General features: G+C 34.8%; 1 protein-coding gene across 4 annotated transcripts in view; it reads left to right on the top strand.

Moving 5' to 3' along the window:
- The window catches only part of Rabgap1l (RAB GTPase activating protein 1 like), a 632,406-nt gene that overhangs the window by 176,826 nt on the left and 430,353 nt on the right, over positions 1 to 25,227 (top strand). For all 4 annotated transcript variants that reach the window (XM_087906361.1, XM_087906363.1, XM_087906362.1 and 1 more), the window contains one exon: positions 7,508 to 7,658. In XM_087906361.1, the coding sequence (XP_087762487.1) occupies positions 7,508 to 7,658 (151 nt within the window). The remainder of the gene's footprint in view (positions 1 to 7,507; positions 7,659 to 25,227) is intronic.

The following is a 25,227-nucleotide window of genomic DNA, read 5'->3' on the forward strand; positions in this document are numbered from 1 at the left end:
AGTTGGTCAGTAAATAAAATTTCAAATTGTAATATTAAAAGCTATATTAATATCTTAGTATATCTTAAATTATTTAATATGTTTATATGTATGATAGTGTGTGTGAGGGTGTATGTGTGTATGTTGCTCAGTGGATAACTTTGTGGATCCAATTCTTTCTTTCCATCTTTGTATGTGTTTTAGGTACCAAACTCAGGTCTTCAGGATTGCACAGCAAGGGCCTTTACTAGCTGAATACATATACCATTGATATATTTAATAACATAAAAATTAAAATGTGGTTTATTGATGCCCTTCATGTTATCCTTCTAGATCTTCCCCCAGTATGGGTTCTATTTAGTTCCTTTCAGAAGTTATTTCTCCCACCCAAACTTTGAAAGCTAGGTAAAATGAAAAAACTCTGGAAAAGTCTAAAGTGCCAAAGTTCACTTGAAATGAAATAACCCAAATGGTTTGATATCATCAAATTACTTTTTTAAATTAATATATTTTTCTCTACTTTTCTTTTTCGAGAAGGTGTTTCATAAGCTGATCTTAAATGTTGCCAAGGATAACATGAACTTCTCATTCCTCTTCTTCTACTTAGCATCACTGGTGTACCAGCTGGTATAGTTCATGCAGTGTGGAACTTAGTGCATTCTAATCAGCCATTCTCCAACTAAGCTTTATGTCCATTCCTGTTTAAATTTTTTTTCTTAAAGAAAGCTTAAAGCCTTATTATAAAATTCCATCAAATATTTATAAAAGGTGGACTGTTAAGTTTCATAAGCCTTTCTCAGAATATAGAGGATAATTATTTTCAATTATGTACTTGAATTTAGATAATTATTTTAATTTATGACACTAACATACACTGATCACAAACCAAGTTAAAATATTGTAACAAAATCGCAGTCAAGTATGCCTTATGAACATATGCCCAACAATAGTAAGGAGCATATCAAATTCAGTGATCTATAAGAAAAAGGAAAGTAAAGCAGAGCAATGGTGTTTATTTTGGGTAATCAAGTGTTTGAGTATATGAAAATAAATTGTTAAGTTACCATATTATCACTAGAAGAAAAATAACAAGATAAATAAGATAAAAACTATCATGTTGTAGTTGTATAAGACACACCAACGGACAGGAAAGAGACCAAGATAAGTCACACAAATCAGAGACCTACTTGTTTTCACATTCAGGAATCCTATAAAAACAGTAAGCTAGAAGTCATATATATATAAACAGAGTGACCTATTCAGACCCTGTGTATGTTGGTTCAGTCTCTGTGAATTCTTGTGAACTTTGCTTATGTTAATTTTGAGGGACTTGTTTTATGGTATTTTTTATCCCCTCTGGCTCTTCACATTCTTTTCCCCTCTTTTTACATGGCGTTCCCTGATCTCTGAGCAGAGGGATAGGATGGATCCTATTTAAGGCTTTGTGTTCTAAGGTTTCCTACTCTGTGTAATGTCTTGTTGCTGGTCTGTATATTTGTTTGTATCTGCTGTAGAGTAAGATTTTCTGGTGATGGCTGAGCAAAGCACTGATCTACGAGTATGCTATTAGGAGTGATTTTATCACAACCTTCCTTCCTTCCTTCCTTCCTTCCTTCCTTCCTTCCCTCCCTCCCTCCCTCCCTCCCTCCCTCCCTCCCTCCCTCCCTCCTTTCTTCCTTCCTTCCTTCCTTCCTTCCTTATCTATTTATTTTTCATTCCAGTACTATTTAATTTTATCCTAGGTCCCTGAGCTAGTCTCAGATCCTTGGTCATCTGAGCAGCGTCCGGTATGGGCTACATCTTAAGGAATGGGCCTTGTGTCAAATCAGTTATTAGTCAGTTATTCTTATTTTTTCTCATGTAATTTTCTTACAGAAGGAAAAGGCAAAAAAGGTTTGAAAGGAAGATTAAAAAATGGTATCTCATTTTCAGAGACATAATTTTCATTTTCTAAAAATCAAAATGTTTGTATAAAACAAGCAGGTAATCAAATCCTAACTTTTGTTTTATATACTTTTTTTCTTTTTTTTTTGAGATAGAATCTCATCATATAGCTTTATCTTGTAGACAAGGGTGGCCTAGAACTCAAAGATTTCTGCCTGCCTCTGCTTTCCGAGTACTGGGACTAATGCCATCCATGTGCCACTACTCCTGGCTTCATTTTCCAATCTTACAGAATATAAAGTGAACACTAATTCTACTTAATATACTAGCAATGAAAAGTCAGAGATGGAAGACATAAAACATACAAAACATATAAAACAAAAAAGCCATGAAACACTTATGTTGAAATCTAGCCAACTGCTATCTCTGCTTTGAAGCACTCAAAGAGCTCATGGAATGAAAGAATCAATATTAGTGACATTGAAGTTGTTTCCTAAGTAACCTATCTTGTCAGGAAAGCTTCAGTATTTTATAGCTACTAAACTGATCCTAAAATTTATATGAAATACGCATTGATTTTAACATCCTAAACAATTTTACAAATAATGAGTAAAGTAGGATGACACAGTATCTGATTTCAGGATTTGTTGAATTAATTGTCAGCATTTGTAATGTAAAGGTAGACATATTGCTTCCTGGCACAGAATGAAGAAATAAGAAATAGAGGCAAAATTTTTAAATATTTTCAGATGAATAGCTGAGTTTTAAACTATACTCAATTTAGCCATCTAAGAAATAATAAAATCTATTTATTGAATATTGATTGAAAGTACCCATGCATGAGTTATTCCTCTTACAAGTTTACATTGATTCAACTCCGTGAACACTTTATATATCTGTATTTTTTTTGTCTTGGCTTTTATTTTAGTTTTATAACATTGAACCAATTAACTTAACCATTTAACCAATTAAAAACCTGTTGCAATAGGAGCAGCGGCAGGCTGCATTCCTGTCGGGATCCTGGCTCCCCGGCTAGTTTACACCCAAAATAATTACACACAAATTGTATTCATTTAAACACTGCCTGGCCCATTAGTTATAGCCTCTTATTGGCTAACTCTCACATATTGATTCAACCCATTTCTAATAATCTGTATCTCACCACAAGGTCGTGGCTTACTGGGAAAGATTCAGCATGTCTGACCTGGCAGCTTCATGGCGGGCAGCTCTCTGACTCGGCTTCTTTCTCCCAGCATTCTGTTCTGTCTACTCTGCCTATCTAAGCTGCTGTCCTATCAAAGGCCAAGGCAGTCTCTTTATTAATCAATGAAAGTAACACATAGAGAGATGACCCTCCTACATCATTTCCCCTCTTTCTGTTTAAACAAAAAAGAAAGGCTTTAACTTTAACATAATAAAATTACATATTACGAAACTGTTATCAAGCAAGAATTAAAGTTACAATATTTATATCTACTTTATCTTTTCTCATAACTAAGGAAAACTATAACTATAACTAACAATTCTTCAACTCCATCAAAGACTCCAGAAGGATATAATATTACCTAAGTAAACCAGAAGTAAGCAACTTTCAAAACTCTAGAAATGACAGAGACATCTTGCTGCCTGAACAGTCACCCAAAGTTTTTTTTGTACCGTTGGGGCATCCATCTTCAGCCTGCAGGTCCATAATATGCAGCAGACATTTCTATGAAGCAGGAAAATTCAAAGACAGTTTAGTCACTTTTTGCTGCGTCCTGCAGAATGTCTCATAGACTTTTTCATAAATCAGGAATCCCGAAAGACCATCTCACCTTTAGGCAAGTTCAGCAGTCCTCTCTCTGCAGGTTCTTCGTGTCCAGTTTATGCAACAGTCCAGGCAAGAGCAGTTTCTTGCCCAAATGCCTATCAAACTCCATAAGGAGCCTCTTCAATGCCCGTCTTCCTCTTGAAGTAGCTGGTGCTGCCAGGGGCCGACGCGTCTCATTGTCACGAAAAGCCCTAACTTATTAAAACATTAAATGCCATATTCTGTAGTCTTTGAAAGATATGAAGAATGCCTATCTTACTGAAATATAACTCTAGATATCTAGAAAATCTAACTAACCCATGACTACAAGCTTGATTATTATTGATGATTATCCATTAACAACCTACATTTCCTAATTATACATTACATTTTTTAATGAATGCACAATCACAATATCTTTATCAAGAGCAAAAATACATATACATATAACAAAATTAACCTTAAAATCCATTCGAATGCAAATTATTCATTTCTATATCATATCCCCCTTTAAATGTAAAAGAACATTTATAAACGATATTTGGGAATATGGGCGCAGTGTTATCAACAGTACCAACTAGATTTTTAGTGTGAATTGATTATGGTGGCAATCACCGAAGTTGCGATAATCTTGGAAAACAATCAGATTTTGAGAGAAGACTGAGAACAGGACTGATTTAAGGGTGTTGTTGAACCCCGGTACCCCAAAGACATGGAGTAATAATGCATGTAAACAAGACAGCAACAGAATTAGATTACTGGTGACAAGAGTGGAGAAGCAATCATTGGTGGATAAGATGGGAGGTTTTATCATTGATTTCTAGGGAAACAGTGAAAGGTCAAGAAAATGAATAGTCAACACTGGAGGGCTTGAAAATCCCCACTGAGCTTAGTGACATGGGAAGATGACGTAAATTAGTTATGTGAAAACCTTTTAGGAAGGGACAGAGCAGCCCTGCTCAACTGAATTGGAAAGTGAATGTGGGTAGGAAATAGATAGTGAGTATATGCAGGGCTTCTGAAAAATCACTTGCTGAATCAGTCTAACTCAGAGACGTTAGAGGACTTTCTTGAGAAACTAGTCAAGCATGAGTTTACTTGTAGGTACCTTTTTGAATTGTTAGAGATAATGGTTTGCTTATCTAACATGTAGCATATATTATATTTAATTACTTTGAATCCCTCTTCTGTATCTTTATATACTATATGATTAATAATTTACAGTATTTCTTTCAGCTTCATGGAAATGTACTTAGACATTTTTGGACTCAAACTGTTGCTTTTAATTAGCTTAGTTTTTTTTTAACCTATAGAATCCATAAATTCAACTAACTTCAAACTATATCTTTTTTGATACAAAAGTATAATCAATGTCATACATTGAATTATGAAAGTCATAATTTTATAAATAATCCTACTTCTCTTATGGCATATTTTGAAGTAGTCTCAGATTCAGTTGGATAATGAAAAAAAGAACTTCGAGGAAGTTCCAGGCATCAAATAGTTTGTTCCGTTCTTCTCAAGCATAATTAGTACTTTTCTTTGTGTCATATTTTGTGGAATGCATTAAACATGTTTGCCCTGCTAATTAAAATTAATTTTATTTAAATATATTGTAACATGAAAAGGGGAGCCTGCTTGTTTGGGTTTTCTGTTCTGCCCAGTTCCCCCAGCTGTTTAGTCCCAGAGAAAAATCACACTGAGATCTCTATAAGTTATAAAGCTGATTGGCCCATTAGGTCAGGCTTCTTACTGGCTAACTCTCATATCTTGATTAACCCATTTTTTTGATCTATGTTAGCCATGTGGCTCAGTACCTTTTTCAGTGGGGCAGCTCACATCCTGCTGCTTCAGTGATCTGGGCAGGAGTGGGAGGAATCAACTTCCTCCTCCCCAGAATTCTCCTGCTCTCCTTGCATGATTTCCACTTCTTGTCTGCTTTCCCCGCCTACACCTCCTGCCTGGCCAATCAGCGTTTATTTAAAACATGATTGACAGAATACAGACAATTCTCCCGCAACAATATATAAAAGTACTTTAAGTAATTAAAGCTAATTTTAATTTTATAATTAATTATATAAATAATATGTATGAGTACAATTATACAAATGATTATTTGTGTAATTAATATTTGCACAAGAATTTAGCATCATTGCAATTAATTTAAAAAGAATATGAAAATTAAAAATTAAAGGAGTTTCTTCATTTTATTACATACATAAATATATGCATTATATACATTCTTCCAAATTTATTTCATATGTATGTTTAAAAGTAGGTTAAAATAGTTTGTATAGAACATAATGCCTTTATACTATTTTGAATCCTGTCACTTAGCAGGCATTAGTATCTTTTTAAATAATGTTTATTCTTTTATGTTCTAACTCTTTTTACTTCATTTTTATTTGAAGCTACCAGTTTTACCAGATTCTCTTCTCTACCAGTTCTCTCCCCCAAAACATTTAGCTGAATGAAAGCAGATTGGTCATAAATGTGATGATTTACACAAAATCCTGATGTGATAAGTTTACTTTAACTTATTGTGTAAGTTTGGAACATTATGATTTTCTCCAAAGTATGTAGATTATGATTATATGTAGGGGGGAAAAACTTTTGAACACATTTTCAGAAGGAGATGCCAAAATTTGGGTCTGGGCTGGTGATAGAAGAGTGTGCATAATTTGGAGAACTATGTGGGATACCATTATGTAAAATAGACATATGGATTCCATGACTTTTCAGTTTTAAAACTTGAAATTAGAGCCTGGTGTGTTAGTTCAAATTGGGATACATTATCAAATTTTAGAATTGGGTGGTTGCATCAGGGTGAGCTCTTTGACATAGTGAGTAGCAAATGAGAAATGTCTGAGCACAAAAAGCCTGAACTACACCTCTTAGGTTAGGAAGGAGGTGAAGAATGGACTTGAATTCATGAGACTGGAAGTGTATTCAATTTTTTGACCAGCTGGCTGTTGATCTTTATAGCATAGCTACTGTGTGATCATTGAATTTAGACAACAGATGCTTGACTTTGCTCTGATTCTACACAGCCCTTGATAAAATGATAAGACTGATAGCATAAGAAGTCCCTCTAGCAAGATGTACTTGTATAGGTTTTGGTGTTTGTAGGAAAGAGTAAAGTCCTCATTTTAGGGAGTGCTTATAGTTCAAAGAGGCCAGCAAGACAAATCTAGAATTGACAGGAACTCTTCTTAGCATAAGGTTCACCTTGGGTATTTTGAATCTATACTGTCCTTTGTGCTTAAGGTTAAACTGAAACAAAGTGTTCGAAATTAGGTGAACAAGACTTGCAGCTTCCCAGACCGTCCTTGGGTGGAGATGTGGGGACTGTAAGAAACTGAATTTGCCCTTTCATTCCTGTAATGTAGGACCCACGTTTTGCATTTGGCCAGGCTTAGTCTGCCTATCAAGAAGTGGATACTGTCAAGGTCTGAAATGCTTGAATATCTCAACTCATTCTCTGGCAACACACTCAAGTTACTGTATAACCATGTCAGGGGATTTAAATGGTTCTTTTTTAATGTAGTAATATCTTAGATATAAACAAAAACTGAATATATATGTTAATATGTAATTATCATGGAACCATTAAAAATAGAAATGATACAGTGGGAAAAAACCCTTTGCCTAAAGATGGTATAACATTGCTTATCAAAATATAGACTGGAATAAATAATGATTTTACTGAGGTTTAAGTACTACTTTTGTTTAGTGCTTCCAGTCAATTATCTTTGATCCAGGCTTGTACTTTTAAATAAACTAATAAATATTCTTTCCATAGCTGTAGCAGTTCAAGGCATGGATTGTGAAAGATTTATTTTCTTCTTTCCTCAGGCACAATAACCTTGGTACCCGGCCAAAAGGGCTACACACTTTGGTAAAGAGTGGTGTTCCTGAGGCATTAAGGGCAGAAGTATGGCAGCTATTAGCAGAATGCCATGACAACCAGGCAATGCTGGATAGTTACCGAATTCTTATCACAAAGGTAGGAAATTCTTTTAGTAATATTTTCCTGATCATTGAAAAACATTGGATCATGTTTTTCAAAGCTCCAGTAACTGATCAGTACCTTGCTCATCTTTAAAACTATGTCAGTGGTATCCTGTCGGTATTTTATTCTGTTCTGAACACTTTCAGCATAGTGGTAGACAATGCCTATAATAGTTTTAAACACTTTATATCTTGGTTTCACTTTAAAATTCTGATGAAGAAACTTGAAGTAATAAAATTGATGCTATAAACTTTGCTAATAAACTTGCTTACAAAATATTAAGTTATATCATGTTGAATTTAGCTAAGGGAGCAGTGTCTGCAATATACTTTTAAGATACATAGTGTACTAACCAAGCTTGTGGAAGCTATAGGAATGAAAACTTCATATCATAATTGAAGTTGAGACTGTGGAGAAAGTTTTTGCTGATGATTGTTTACCCAGGTTGACCTCCAGTTAGGCTGCATTCCTATAGCAAAAGGAGACATCCTGACTTTTAACCAGCCTTTAGGCCCATCTGCAATCAAACAACATGCTTCTATAGTACAGCTCAGGGAGGCAGTGCAGGATCCCACACATCTTTAAGTTTTTGTCTTCCATTAAATCCCTTGTACTTTCATCAGAAAAAGTGTAATTTTGTAAGGGGGGGGAAGATAAACCAGGGTAGAAACTATTTGAAGAGAAGTACACTGGTGTATTTAAGAAATGATGATAATATATTTGCTGAATATATGCCCAAGAGGCCAGACTTATGGTCTCTTGCCTTGTTCAAAGTGTAACCTGAGGCCATGACTTGAAAGAGATATAAGGATGGCAGCCTGTATAGAATGCATAAGTCTAAGGTGTATATACCTTAGTAAAATCTTCTACTTGATGTCACTCTTGATTAGTAGCTGGTGTCATAAGTTTTATACAATTTAGCAAAATGAAGTAGTGTGTCCTTTGTCTCAAGTTTAGTCACACTGGAGAAGGAACAATTTCATTGACCTCCCAGAGTCCATCTTCAGGTTCCTGACATGAAATTTGGGTTCAAACAGAGAAGTCACAGTTAAACTAAGCAGTTTTGCCCATTAGTGACCCATCATTCACTCAGTTCTTGTTCTTGTAAGGTGGTATGAAAAATTGTTAAACGTGTATGACATTTTTTCCTGTGAGATCTCACTCTCTCAGGAAGTTTTCTCTCTGGCTTGCATCAGTGCCCTAGTCTTTTCTTTCTCCCAGCTCCTGGGAAAATTCTGATGTATATCTCTTTAGAATAACTGTATGGCTGCCAGGAAGACTGCAAGATCATTTTTATCATTCCCCAAATAAACACCATATCTATTAAGAGTATCTGATAATCTCCCTTTCTCTCTTTTTCCTAAAAATCATTTATCTATATTCTACACCTAAAGACTTCCTCATTCTCTTTTTTTATGCAGCTCTATATGCAGAGTCATCAATATAGGTCATTATTTTAATATATTTTAGCATATTATGACACAGCAATTTGAAAATTTGTTTCTAAATAATTTTTAATGGTTTTCATTTTTATTGTATTCGAAAAAGATTGGTAGATCCAAGTAGAAGTGTATCATTCTTTTCAAGCCCTACCATCAAGTGTGTTGCTGCATTTAGGCTAGCATATTACCTCTTTTCCATATGATAGTCAACTTTATTTCTCTCTCTTTCCTCTTATTTTTCTTTTTTCTTTCTTTCTCTTAGGGGTGTCTTCATAACAATGCAAGGCACCATGAATGAGTCTACAATTCAACTATATTTCTAGACTTTTTTAGTATTCTTTTTTAACAATTTATTATTTTTTTCTGTACATTGTTGTTTAGCCTGTGTATATGTCTGTGTGAGAGTGTTGAATCTCCTGGGATCTCAGGTACACATGGCTATGCTCAACCTTTTAAATGGATACTGGGGATGCAAACTCAAGTAATCATACTGATACAGTAAGTACTTTATTAGTGATCTGCCTCCATAACTCATACACACATACACATAGTTTCTGGTGATCAAGTCATGTATTAATGTTTACAGTACCAAATGTTTTACAAATAGTCTTTTTTAGAATCTTCTTTCATCATTAATTGCTGTAACAGCTGTGGCATAAATTTTAGTTGGTCTTAAGTAATCCAAGCCCAGAGGCAGATACAGGGTTAAAGCAAGACCAGAGAAGCAGATCAGCAAGCCACTAGAGAGACCTTTTACCTCTACCAATGCTCAGACTTAAGAAGGCTCCAGCCTCAGACTGCCTAGAACACACTGTGTCTCCACCAAATCTCAGATTCCACACTCCAGTGGGTTCCTGTCTTTTTCCCCTTATATTCCTCTTTCTGCCCAACCATATTGTACCTGTCTCCACCTCACTAGTTCTAGGATTAAAGGTGTGTGACTCCCAAACACTGGGATTAAAGGTGTGAGCAACTACCACCTGGATCTGTTTCTTGGTATGTCTTGTGTAGCTCAGGGTAGCCTTGATCTCACAGAGATCTGTCTGCCTCCATTTCCTGAGTTCTAGAATTAAAGACGTGCAAACCACTTCCTGGTCTCTAGTTCCTTAGCTTTGTACTCTGATCTTCACTCAAACTTTATTTATTAAAATACAAATTCAGTATTACTACAAACAGCTTTTCTTTTTGAAGGAACAGAGAAAGTGTTTATTTCTTTTAAATATTTAATGTCTATCAACAACTACCTTCTTAAGCCAATCAGCCATTTTATGAGGTTTAAATGAATAGGTATCATGTAAATACACTTACTCTACCACATGAAAACTGCAAACATATATTCTGAGGGTAAATGTTTGAGCGTTACAGTTATTTTAGTCCCAGGTATGCAGATTCCATTGAACCACATTGCAATATGTGACCTCATTCCCAAATCACAACAAGCATTAATATAGCTGTGATCTTTTTTATTTTATAAAAACAAATGGAACATTGGACATTTTTACATATATACCAATAGATCATATGATATCGCCTAATAGAGACTACTAATCTTTTAAAAAATAATTTACTATTTTTAAATAAAACAAGTTTATTTATTTTTATCTTTTTGTAAGATTTATTTTTATTATTTTCAATTATATGTACATGTATATACTTGTATGTTGCTGTGTGCATATGAATGCAGGTGTCTGTACAGGCCAGATGTCATTGGATCCTCTTAAACTGGAGTTGTAGACAGTTGTGAGTCACTTTGTGTGGCTCTCATCTTTTGGATGATTAGAATGCTGTTCTTAACCACTGAATAATTTTGCCTGTCCCCCATCTGTCTTGAAGAAAAAAGATAGATCAAATATTGGGTAGATTATTACCTTACTTAATACTGCTTGTTATTAGTGACAAAGTTTGAATGTTATTCCAATCATAAAAATATACTTTGTAAAAAACATTTGTTTTGTAAAAGAGTATAGAAATCTGTTGCTTCTTAGTCAAAATTTCAAGTCATAACACTTTTGTGACAAGAAGTACAATAGTATATTTGATTTTATTGTCATCTCTGCATCATTGCTAAGGATCATATAAAGATGTATAATAACATTTTTCTAAAAATATCTGTCTTGTTTTTCTATGTTAGAAGTAGATATGAGACAGCAAGTGCTTGTAGCCAAGAGTGCAAGAGTATATTTATGTGCTTTGGTGGTAGATGCATCTGAACTCAGCACCACTCAGCTGAAAGAACATAAACACCCGGAGGGTTTTCATAAGAAGTGCTTCTTGTTTGGTGCTTAATTGTCATGATTCAGCATGTTAATCTCTTATTTTGGTGCAGTTAAATTTTCATCTCTTTTAAGGGAATGGTGAGATTTCTAAGGTCAACTAATCAAATAATTCAGTTTGAACAGAATTTCTTCATAGAAAAACCCTGAGAGACCATAGAATGCATAGGAAAGGAGTATGGTGAAGACATGACTTTTAAGAAAAAGTGGCCTGTAATTTAATTCTGTAGAATTAGAATTTAAAGAGACAGATTGTATTTGGAGGTATTCCCATTCGGGATAGCACTCGTTTTAGGTGTGCTTTGTGAAACCACCGTACATTAAAGCATACAGTCAGCTGTTTTACTATACACTTGCCTATTGTTCCTTTGTAATCTTCAAAATTATATGCCTCAAAGCAGGTATGTGTAGCGATGCCATTGTTTCACATAACAAGGCAAAGTAATGTGCTTTTAGTTCTTCTCTGGGAATAAGGAAGAATCAAAACCCAGGGCCTTGCATATACTGGGCAAGAACTTTGTCATTGAGCCATACCTCCAGTCTTTAATTGATCCCCAACTTTCTGAGGAACTGTTATATTGATTTCCATGGTGATTGTATAAGATTGCACTTCTACTATCAATGGAGGAGTGTTTCCCCTTCCTCCACAGTAGATGTGGACCAACATGAGCTATCATTTCTATTATTGATCTTAGCCATTCTGACAGGTATAAGATAGAGTCTCAATGTAATTTTGATTTGCATTTCCCTGATGGCTAAGGATGTTGAACATTTTTTAAAAAGTGCTTTTCAGCCATCTTGAATTTCCTCTATTGAGAACTCTTAGTTTATCTCTGTACCCCATTTTTAATAGGATTATTTGATTTTTCTATTTATTTTCTTGGATTCTTTATATAATTTGGATAATAATCCTCTATCAGATGTGGACTTGACAAAATTTTTTCTCATTCTGTAGTCTGTTGCTTTGTCCAATTAATGGTGTTCTTTGCCGTAGAGAAGCTTTTCAATTTCATGAGGTCCCATTTATTAATTGTTGATCTTAGTGTTCTGTTCAGAAAGTTGTCTCCTGTGCTAATGCAGCCAAGGCAATTCTTCACTTTCTTTTCTGTCAGCTTCAGTGTTTCTGGTTTTATGCTGAGGTCTTTGTTCCATTTGGAGTGGAGTTTTGTGCAGCAGCAAGTACCTGCTGACATGAGTTTGTATCAGATTCTCTGTGTATACATTATAGCTTTGAGTTTAATATTTTTATGGGACTTCTGGACGAGTGAAGGAGTAGGCCCGATTTTTGAACTTTTTTGGAGGTCTCTTTTCCTTCTGTTGGTTTGCCTTGTCCAACTTCAATGTGATAGCTTTTAAATCTTATTATATTTTATTATGTTTGGTTGTTATCTCCTAGAAGATTGTTCTTTTAAAGTGAGGGACAGAAAGGGAGTGACTCCAGATGGCTGGATAGAAGAGGAAGTGGGAAACTATAATCAGGATATACTGTATGAAGAAGAACTTTGTGTGTGCGTGCGTGCATGTGTGTGTGTGTTCGGTCTCCTCGCCCCCTTCCCTCCCTCCCTCTCTCCCTCTCTTCCTTCCTTTTTCTTTTTTTCAAAACAGGGTTTCTTTGTTTAGCCCTGATTGTCCTGGAACTTGCTTTGTGCACCAGGCTGGCCTCTAACTCCTGTATGTCTGTCCTCCTCTGCCTCCCAGCTGCTGGGACTAAAGGTGCATGCCACCATACCTGGCTGGGAAAATAATATTTTTAATAAAAGGGAAATTTAAAAAATAATTAAAAGTAAGACATGTAGAGATTTCTATAGACTCTTGAACCCATAGAAGAATTATTAAATGGGAATAACAAAAATATCAATGATAATGAAGAAATATTTCAAATGTAGGTAGAAAAAAATCTTGTAGTCCAAGGATAATCATATGCAAATGCATAGAAAACAAAGAGAACCAGGGTTGTCTGATACCCTGTTTTCTACTATGCTACTAATTTATCACACTTTATTCCTTAAGTTTATGGAGCAATAAGTCCTTCTTTTGTTTCAGATATTTTGCCAAGCTATGGTTACAGTATAGTCTAGTAATACCTATACCCTACGCTTGAGTAGTTATCAAGCCTGTAGGGGAAAGAGTCAAACTGAAAATATCATGGTTAACTACTATGACTTACTGTGAGCCAAGTGACAGCAACACACAGAGATTGAATCGGCCAACTCTATAGGATGTTGGACATACTGAGTTAATAGTTTGGTGTTGTTTCTAGTACTTTTGTATGCCCTCTTCAGTGAGTCTCACAGTTTCAGTGATTTGATTCTTCTTTTCTTGACATGAACTTACTGGTCTGCAACTTGTTATGTCGGCCAGACTTGCCCTGAACTTAGAGAGATTTGCTTTCTTCTTTTCTTCTTTTCCTCCTCCTCCTCCTCTTCCTCTTCCTCCTCCTCCTCCTCCTCCTCCTCCTCCTCCCTTTTTCTTTCCTTCCTTAGGTCTGACCGCTTGGTATTGGATAGCTAATTGGGGGGAAGACCATTTCTCACTCAGCATTCCCTAACTTGTCTATGATTGGGAACTCCACGAGGTTTTTCCTGTTGCTGTTAGTTTCCATCTGTTGGTGCCATTGATAGTCAGGTCTTATTGGCAGCAGTGTTGATTAGACTTTATAGTATAGCCTCACATAGTCTCACAGCAAACTTCCTGTCCTTCTGGCTCTTACAATCTTTTTGCCTTCTTCTTCCATAATGATTGAACATTAAGTGCAAGAATTGTGTTGAAGATTTATCAGTTGCTGCTGGGTACCACACGATCCCTGTTTCTCTTCCTTTTTATTGTTTGTGTTTTCTGTATAATGGTCTCCCTCTGTTACAAAGAGAAATATTCTTTATGAGGCGTGTGAACCAAACTCATCTGTGGATATTGGAATATGTGTTTAGAATGTAGTTATGAATTATGCTTATTTAGTACTGTGGTATTGTAGGTTCTTTTCCAAGATCCATGACTTCGCTAGCCCAAGGTGGTTGTCTAGGCTTCAGGTAACAGACATCATTTAGCGTTGTTAAGCAGGCTTTACTGCCTTTGGTCTAGTATAAAGATTCTTTAAATAATTAATTGTTAAAAGAAACGAGAAGTCAAGGAAAAAAGCAGGATCTCTCTTTTTCCAAATGTGCATATGTTCATGAAGATTTATAATTAATGAAGGTCTGTTCTGTACCTATGTGAAGTGTGCATGAGCCTTCTGTGTGAACCAGTAGAACAGAGCTGAAGCTCCTAACTCCATGCTTCTTTCAAGATGGGTGTGTCTATTGTCTGTGAGAATAAGCTTGGATTTTCACAATGGTCAAATGTGATTTGTCATTCCTGTCGGTGATTTCCAGCCTGGGCCAAGGGTAACACTGCCTCTGATGAATTCCCTAAAAGTTTTTAGCCACCCTTGTCTGAAACCATTTTTCAGAAACTCATTATCACTGAGACATTCTCATTATTGTTTACTTACCTAGCATTCTTCATAACTTTTGAGGCGATCTCAGAGGATATATGCCCTTTGCCTGTATATAAACAAGCAAATAGAATTCAAAGCTTCTGTAATGAGGATGAAGTCTTAATTACTGGCATGAGGAATCACTGAGTAATAGTCACGTTTTTACATAGTCTGAGCCATTTGTTGTGGGGGAGGCTTTGTATATTTTAGGACAATTTGAATGTTACATCTTATTGCAGAATGGTATGTGCAGTTCTGTAATTACATGGCATATATGATACAGTTGATAAAATCCACTAATTAGTTTCATAAACATAAGAAGTACTAGGTTGTGGGTTCCAGCTTTTGTAAAAGTGATCAAATCTGTAACATTTGTATCATTAAAACCACAGCACAGCTAACAATAATCTTTCAGAAATGGCAATCATTAGCTTTTTTCCTACCACTTGAATTTTTATCTTTTATTTGCAAATGAATATTTTGTTTTAAAAGTACATGTGCATAAACATACAGGTATCTTGTGTTTAAAGAATTTATATTTTATTGTTTGATAGAATCGAATCTGAGTTACACATCTCATTGGAGCAAATTTTTGATCTTCTGAGCTTCTGGTATTTGTAGATTTTGCATGATGATAGCTGCTACTGGGTTTGTGCAAAATAAAATGATGAACTGTTTGCCACATATTAAGTGCTTCTTGGAAACATGCACAGCCACACCCAGAGATATGTTTCCATGGTGATTCTAAATGATGATTAACTGTCTGTGTTGCAGCCTCCCTTTCTGTCTCCTGCTCTTCTGCTCTCTCACTCTTTCTTCCTTCCTTCTTTCTGCCATTTACCTTTTTTTGTGTCATAGTAGGGCTTCTACCCATGGTACTAAGCCTTCCAAATTAACATCTTCTCCCATTTTTGATCTCACTTAGTTTTTCTATGCTGGTCTCAAACTTGTCATTTTCCTACGTTAGCCTCCAAAGTAGTTGAAATTGGAGGCATGCTTCAATATGCCTGCCTCCTTATCCTTTGTCCCTATGGTTAGAGTTTTGTCTGTTTGGGATAACGAGGATGAAGTGAATTTACTACTTGAGTGGACCAGGGATAACAGATGAAAGCATGTCTGTGATAGGAACCTGAGTATTATATCTGTGCAGGTTAGGAGGAGGGGGTGCAGGATAAGAAGTAGCTTATGGAGTAATTTGGTTACCTTTTAGTGACTAAACCTGGGCTATCTAGGGAACTTTAGAAGGTAAAACAATGTCCACTCAAATTGGCCAGCTACATCCTTTATTGATAGATCAATACTTTTCTTTTCTTAAGGAGGAAAAATACAGTACCAGTTGGTTTCTATTAGAGCTAGTACATATACTGAAGAACTCAGAAAGTGGACATCATATCTAGGTAATGTCACAAAAGAATATTTAATTGGCCGTTTAGGGCCAATTAAACTGGCAATAACTCCCAGTGTCTATAAAATATGCTTGGATACAATCATATTGTATGCCAGGTATTGTGAAGGATGGTGATGTATATTAATATTTTATGTCAACTAACCAAAAATGTCATTTGCTGGTGGAAATAAAAACATATAGAATTGTAAAGGATCCGCTCAGTTTTATGAAAAACCAATAACCTGTATCACAGGGCAAAGTTGGAAATAGTTGTAAAATATTATTTGGGTTGTTGATACCAAATATGTGTTTTGGAAAAATAAGTTTAAAAGCAAAAAGCAATCAGAATAGTGGCCTGCTTTATGATCCTGTTGTATGTATGCTTCTTTCTTGAGGCACTGGATGTGTAGCTAAACCCTCACTGTTTATTATTGTCAGATTATTGGTATACTTAGAGTAAAGCCTATCTTCACTCTGGTCTCTAGTGTACTAATTTTGTAAGTAGCTTTTCATAAAATGTCTAGCTAAAGAAAAAAATAAAATATATGCAAAATAACAAAATTATAATCCTGTAAATTTTATTTTTTAATTAATTAATTAAAATTTCCACATCCTCCCCACTTCCCTTCTTCCTCCCCCTTTTCACCTCCCCCTCCCTCTCTAGTCCTAATTGGTATTTTTGTTATGATTCAATACCATTTACTAAATATTAGATTGAATAGTCAAATTATGGTTTTGATTATTAAGGTTTTTGGCAAGTTTTTACTAAAGGAAAGCTCAATATGTCATTTCAGGTAAAAAAATTAAAACAGTATACTTTCTAAGAATCTTATGCAGTTTGTTAGTCAAATAACACTGAACATTGAAATACTTAAAGAGCCAGAGTGGTGCTAAACACACACTGCTCTGCTCTCTGTTAACAGCTTGTCTTGTAGAATATAACAGAGAGACGTAGTTCCAGCTGGGTCTGTACATTGGTACTTACAAATCTGTACATTAGTACTTACAAATCTGTACATTGGTACTTACAAAATCTGTACATTGGTACTTACAAAATCACTGGCATTTATACCACTATGGTACTGACACACACATAAATTTCATTAAAGTCACTTTAGTAAATTTTCAGCTCTTTAAAATCTTCTAATGAGTAACTGATTAAATACAGAGAATGAAGAATATTTATTGTGTTGTAGAATATTAATTGTGTTAATTCCTGGAACATACAAATACTAGAAAGTATAAAAATGAATACAAATTAGTGAAAGAGTTCGGTTAGAAAATTTGCCATTTAATTTCCCTTTTTTTTCTGTATGAAAAGGATAAAGGTCTCCTGTCACATACTTATATATATTCATAGTATTTATCTTCCATTGCTTAATTTTAAAGATACTCCCTTGATCCTTATCTCCTGAGGTCTTTGCTTGCATCTCATCTGTAGTGGTGCCTATATGTATAAAAACTCTAAGTATAAGAAATATTAATATCTGTGCTTACTCTTCAACAGTGATTATTTTTAAATTAAAAAAGAACTTATGGTTTTGATGAATTTATTGATGTTTCAATTACTAGAAACAAATATAGTTTTTTATCATTCATACTATTTTTTTTTAAGACAACATCCCACTTTGTTGTCAATGCTGTCCTGAAACTTAGAGCAGAACTCCCTCTTAGAGTTTCTGGCTCCCAAGTGCTGGGACTATAGGCACGAACCACTATGCTAGGGTTTGCTCTTCATTAAACATTATTCTAGACAGATGAAGGAAACATTCAGATTTTGCATTAGAGTATGTGTGTAGTCTTTTGAAGGAAGGCTTTGATACTCTCCTTGTGCACCCTACAGTCTGTATTGTTACACAGCATAGCTGTATTTGTAGACACACAATGGAAGATAAAAAGAAAGGGGTGGTACTTTTCTTAAATTTCACAGATATTCAAAAGCCTGGGATTTTATTCTTGGAGTCCAATAACTTGATTGGCTGAAACATATTTTAGAACATACTTATGTTTGTTTATACAATGTGGCATGATGGGGCTTTTGTGGCTGGGATCTTGCTTTGGCTTTATTTTTCCTTTCAGATCTGTTTTTAGATTAAGTAGTGCCAAGGTGAGAGGGATAGGCATAGAAACTCATGAGGCAGGTACTGAAAATCCTCCTTGTAATTCTCACAACAGCATCACATTTCTGTTTGTGTTTTTGAAATTGTTCACTTTTGCAGGTCTAGTGTTTGTGAAGCTCTTTCTTGACTCTTTTTTTATCTCTTTGTGTCTCTTTACATGCTACTTCATCCTTCCATCCTATCTTCCACTCATTATTAAATGTCAATATATTCAAGAAAAGCAGTTTTTATTATTTTTGTCTTTTGTCTTTGTGTGTATATGATGTGTACACGTGTGATGTATGTGCATGCATGTATGTGCACATGTACATTTGTTAGTGCTTGTAAGAGCATGTTGAACATATGGAGGAGACAACATTGGATTGATCTTGCCTTCAACCTTGTTAGAGACTGAGGTCTCTGCTGTTGTCTGCTGCTGCATATACTCTGCTTACTGGTCCACAAACTCATAACAGTTTTCTCTTCCCACCTACCATCTCACCATAGGGTTACTGCTATTAACAGAAGCACCCTCCTAATGCCAGATTTTATGTGGATTCTGAGGATTCTACCTCAGATACTCCTGAGACAAGTGCTTTTCTCAGTAAGTCTTCTCTGTACTTCTATTTATAGTCTTACATTTCCAGAATTTCACATTTTTCTGCATTTTTTCCTCATAGTTGCAGGACTTCCCATTGATTTTTGAGTTATTAAGATAGGCTGTTCCATTATGAATAACTCTCTTTCTCTTTTTTTGTACTCTATATCCCTAAGGGTCCCTAATCTCTTTTTCGAGCCTCCATGAGCCCCAGTCGATTGATTCTCTGGGCTGTGTTCTCACGGTGTCCCTGACCCCTCTGGAGAGAAATCAGATTTAAACTTAAACTTTTGAGTTGTTTCATAGAAGACTTCCAAGTTATAGAGCATAGCTGATTGATTGAAGTCTCACAGACACAAAGCTGCTCATTGAAAAGTTGACTTTTTCTGGGAAACTAAATAGGAGACACCAGAGGGGAACAAAAGTGCTGAGAAAGATGGGGAAGACAAAATGTGGTAAGTGACATGAAAATGTAAAGTGGAATGACATAAGACAGGTAAGAAGGGTGAGGAAGACAAGAGAGAGAAACAGTGAACAAAAGTTTTTAGAAAATCCGATAGCAAAGCCTAATTCTTTGTAAACTGACACAGTTCTAAAAATGAAAAATTATCTTTTTAATTTGTTCAGTGTTTCTCATTTCAATCATTTTTTACTGATTTCATAATTGTTCATATATGCACAAACATTTTATAATATGACCCTTTTTTATAACTTTTTTATGTTGTTTCCTTTTTCAATGAAGAGAAAAATAAAATAAAAAAGACTAATAAATAAATTTAGCAAGATTTGGAACTTAGAAAAATGTTCTGTGAAATTTGATTATGATTTATTTTATATACTTTAAATTTTTAATTTTTGTTTCACAAACTGGCTTTTGAATTAACTAATAATGTTCTTTATCTAGTTTTGTTTGATTGAAGTCATATGTTATAGTAAATTCAATACATAATTTTAAATAACATTTATACTATAAAAATTTTTAGTATTCTTGGGTAAGTAAGGTTGTTTATTGGGTATAGATCCTTGCTGTCAAGCCTAATAACCCAAGTTTGGTCCTTGGCTCATACATAATTCAAAGAGAGCTGATTCTTACCAGTTACCTTTTGACCCACAAATATGTGCTCCACTAAATAAAATATAATAACACTTATTGAAAAAGTTTGGCCATAAATTTGAAAGAAAGCAAGGAGGCTATAGGGGAGTTTGGAGTGAGCAAAGGGAAGTGTAAAATGAGATTATATTGTAATCTCAAAAATACAAAAAGTAAAAGAGGTAAAAACCCTTTAAAAGTGCTTATTAGTATTTTTGATTCAGTTACTTCCCCTTTTATATTTTTGCTTGTTATCTGGATCTACAGCTTATTTATCAGTAATCTTTCTATTAGGCACATGGTAGATTTCTATTTTTACATACAAGTGTGTTTATTTCTGAGTGATAAAAAGACAAGGTAGAAATTGTTCAGAACTTTTTATTCTTGAGTTAGAATGTCATGGGTATGCAACTTCTTCCCTAAGAGAGAATATTAATTGCTGCTGGTGTCAGAATTTCAGTCACTTTTACCCTTTAAGAAGCTGATCTTTGACATGTTTATGAAAACTGCTTAATCTTTTAATAGATGACTAATTTTTTGAAGACAGCATTGTGAGGCTTTCATCTTTGTATCTGCAAAACTGATGTTAAAAAAGGAACAGTTTTCATTTGACTCTTAAAAATTTTCTAGTCTAGTATGTAAAAGTAGAACTGAGATTGTAGGTGATAAGCTTCTACTTATTCTGTGTACCTCATATGTAAGTATTCTAAATAAGTTTTTATTTTATAGTGACTGCTTGTTGTCTTTCTGACTTTATAAGGCCTCCAGATTTTCTTTTCTATAAATAAAGGGTTTCAAAGTTCAGTGTTTGCAGAGTCGTAAGCGGAGACTGCATATTAATTCCTGGCTACCCAGACCCAAATAATCACACAGAAACTATATTAATTACAACACTGTGTGGCCAATAGCTTATGTGTGTTCCTAGCTAGCTCTTACATGTTATATTAACTCATTTTCATTAATCTGTGTATCAGCACGAGGCTGTGGTTTGCTGGATATAATCCAGCGGCATCTTTTTCTTCGGCAGCTACATGGCACCTCTTTGACTCCATGTATTGTATATATCTCTGTTCGGATTTCCTGCCTGGCTTTATTCTGCCCTGCCATTGACTGACGCAGATTCTTTACTAACCAATGGTAATAAAACATATTCATAGCATCCAGAGGGGAATCCCAAATCACAGAGTATTTGATTGTGTTTGTAAAAATGTGAGTTTTATTGAGTTCCTGTATCTGGGCCTGTGTTGAGATTTAAGGCTGAAGATGGGAGTGGTAGCAATGCTTTTTTGGAATGTGCCTTGAAGACCCTGGTTCAATAACTTAAGTCAACCCAAGAATTAGAACTCCAAATCTGAAAAGGGATAATCTTTTCCTACGTAGTTTTTAAAGTTAAGATTTTATTTTTATGAGTGAGTTATATTACAACCAACATTAATTCTTGAAAGATTTTCCCAGATAATGCACACATTCCCTTTTTGTGCTGCATCCATGTCTTGATGTTGGACTTTGAATGTCCAAGTCAATTCCGTGAAAAGAGCTTTTACCATTTAAGGCAGAAATAAACTGACCTTAATCCTGATGAAGAGATGATGCTTATTATGCTTATTACCATGAGGAGAATCAGTTCTGGGTCCCAGTGGCACAGAGGAGGCTTGTATTAAGTGTTCTGGGAGTAATTAATCAGGTAATGATTCTAATTAAAAAGGAAGCTGCTCATCAGCTGTCTGCTTAGGGTATTTCACAAACTGGAACTGTAAGCCTGGGTATTTACACTTCTGTTTCCAACATCATTCTTTTTAACTGTGCCTGTCTCTGTTGAAATAGAAAATGAAAATATTCTCTTAGTAGGCTTCATTTTATACTAATAAATTTGGATATCAAATTGACTTTTTTCAGTTGTAAATTTACATGAAAGAACTAATTTTGGAGTTAGACAAGTGTGGTTGATCCAAAAGGCCTTTTAATTTTTATTTATTCTTTATTTCTTATTGCTTTCTTTCTTGCTTATCTGTCTGTCTGTCTATCTATCTATCTATCTATCTATCTATCTATCTATCTATCTATCTATCTATCCTGGAAGTAGCTCTGTAGACCAGACTGGCCTTGAACATAGCCTGTAACTCTATGTATTTTATCCCAGGTTTGCATCTTCACTCAATGGCTCTTAATATATTCTAAACATATTTTTATGTGTTTGTTGCTTTTAATAAGTATATACAGATTTGTTAAAATTGTAGTCTGTTTAAACAAAGAAAAGTTACTAACTTAGAAGTATCAATCTTTTATATACAACACTTCTGTTGGAAACAAGATACTAAATTGAGTAAGAGCTCTATAGCCACAATTCTTAATCAAGTTTGCATCTCTAGGTTTATTTTTATTTCCTCTGGACAGTAGTTTTGTGAAATTTTGCTAATTTGTGTAATTTAATTTCACATGTATTTGCTTTATTTGAAGTTGTAGTACGTGTTTAATGCACTAGTTATTTTATTTAGTCACTGCTGGGATTTATCTATGAGATGCATTAATTTCCATAATGTTGTGTCATTTGCTCTGTAACAAGCTTGTAGCATGATTTGTGATTGCTGTGAAAAGATGGACTAACGAAGTAATGCAGTTTAAAAGTTGTAAAAGGTCAGATAGAAGGTGCAGTATCAGAACTGAAACTAGAAACTAGAGCTATTGATAGTTTATCCGATTCCCAGCCTTCCTTTTAATGTTTTACATTGAATTCATTAAGTGAATGGTTCTTTATTTTGTACTAGTCTTGTTTTGCTTATATTGAGTTTTAATCATTACTGTGCTTTATTTGTTACAAGAATGATCGAGACAGATCTTGCTGTTTAATGTTTGTTCATACTACCAGTAGTTAAAATCTCAGCTAAAAACTGAGATTTGTAATGTATGGGATAGTTTGAAACTATAATTTTTAATAGTCTTGTCAACAATACTATTAGTTTATTGACCATATTTGAAACAAGAATCTTGATTCTTGCCTCTAAACTATGAAATATTCCTCAACTATTTTGCAAATAATTTAGTCAATGAATACATGTGATGTGGTTGTTTCTAGGTTACTTTGGTTTTAAGAAAAATGTATATGTTAAAAAACATGAGGTGTGCCAGCAAGATGGCTCACTGGGTTAAGGTATATGCTGCCCAGCCTGATGACTTGAGTTTGGTCTCAGGGACCCACATAGTGGAAGAAGAGAACTGACTCCCTCCAGTTGTTCTGTGTTTTTCACATGATACCATACGAAACTCTCACAAATCAAACAGAATTAATTAAAATTTTAAAAAGTCATAATGTATCTTACTATAAAATATACAGCTTTTGGTTAATAATGTTTTTTTCTTATTGTAATAGGGATTTTGAATTATAATTTGTGATTTTTGTGAAAAGATATATGGGATCATACATCTTACAAACTTAAACACATAAATTTTCTTAGACAAAGATTATTATGTAAACTGGGAACATAATGATATGTATGCAGTCCCAAAATTTAGGAGGCTGAGGTACTAGAGTTATGAGTGGAAGCCAACCTGAACCAATATTTCAATACCCTGTCCCCAAAGTGTATTATGTACATTAATGTAAACTGATAACCATAAAACAGGTCTTAGACTGTTGTCTTATAAGGTTTAAGTTATGATTCTTAAATTTATGCTTTATGTAACATGCAAGTCGCCTGATACTTTTCTCTTTAGCTATGGAAAATAGGGAGGAAAGTCAGAGAATCAAAGGGGGAAAAAGATGGTTCTGTGGAATGATTTCTTTCCTGCGTTTTGGTGTTTACATTCATTTTGCTTCAGGCTTCTCCCTTCGCCCTCAGAATGTATGGAGGCTTTTAGGAGCCTAAGTAACAAGCCTTTTATACAGCCCAAAGTAACTTTTGCTTCCATTAATCTTCATTGGTGTATTGCTCAACACATCACCTTTAAAACCATAATGTAAGTTCTTCCACAAAAGATAAGTCTTCTTTTCACTCCTCCTGTCACAGTATATTGAGAGAAAAAGCCTTTAGCACAAAAGACAGCCACATTAATTTAACATATTCTATGATGACAACCGTAGGTTAACACAGAGTTTGAGGTTTATTGGAGCCCTACCTCCTAGTCCCTGAAAATGGAAAATGGGTCATTTTGTGCACATATATCTAAACATGCAGTACTCTAGGAAAACTCAATCAGTGTTTTTCCTGTGGCAATGAAGTGCCACATAACAAGTATATTTGCTCAAACAGTGTCTTTATTTGTGTTACTTTTTAGAAACTACTCTCTAATAGGTGTGGTTGGGGCTGTGATTTTTGACAAAAGAAGCAAAAACTATCAGATGGAAAAAAGAAAGCATATTTAATAAATGGTGCTGGCATAACTAGATATCAACATCTAGAAGAATGAAAATAGATTCATATCTATCACCATGTACAAAACTCAAGTCCAAATGGATCAAAGACCTCAGTATAAATCAGTCACACTGAACCTCGTAGAAGTCTAAGTGGGAAGTACACTTGAATGCATTGGAACAGGAGACCACTTCCTAAATATAACCCCGTTTGCACAGACACTGATAGAATCAATTAATAAATGGGACCTCTTGAAACTGAAAAAGCTTCTGAAAAGCAAAGGACACGGTCAACAAGACTAAATGACAGCATATAGAACGGGAAACAATCTTCACCCACCTCGAATCTAACAGAGGTTTGATCTCCAAATTATGCAAAGAACTCAAGAAATTGGTCATCAAAAGCACAAATAATCCAACAACGTTAATAGTCATGGGCATTGAAGCTGTAGTCCCAAAGTTCTATATTGAACCACCCTCTTTTGCTCATTGTTAGCTATATAAACAATTTATTTTTGTTATTATTTTAACAATTTTTCCATTATATTTTTAGACCCTAATCTTACATTGTGTGAAGCACTCATCGATCTATTGATTTGACAAATAGTGAGTGTAAATGAATTTGTTGATAGTCTTTCTTAATGTACTTCATATTTTTCCTTTTCATTCTTGTCTGAATAGTGTGTCATAGGTAAAAGGGTCTTTTCTCAGTCTTAAAATGAACTTGCTGAGTGCTGTAGAGATGACTTAGAAGAGCACTGGCTGTTCTTCCAGAGGCCTTGAGTTCAATTCCCAGCAACTACATGGTGGCTCATAACCATCTTGTAATAAGATCTAGTGCCTTCTTCTGGTGT

The sequence above is a fragment of the Myodes glareolus genome, chromosome 5 (genome assembly GCF_982192425.1).
Source record: "Myodes glareolus chromosome 5, mMyoGla1.1, whole genome shotgun sequence".
In the NCBI taxonomy this organism is placed as follows: domain Eukaryota; kingdom Metazoa; phylum Chordata; class Mammalia; order Rodentia; family Cricetidae; genus Myodes; species Myodes glareolus.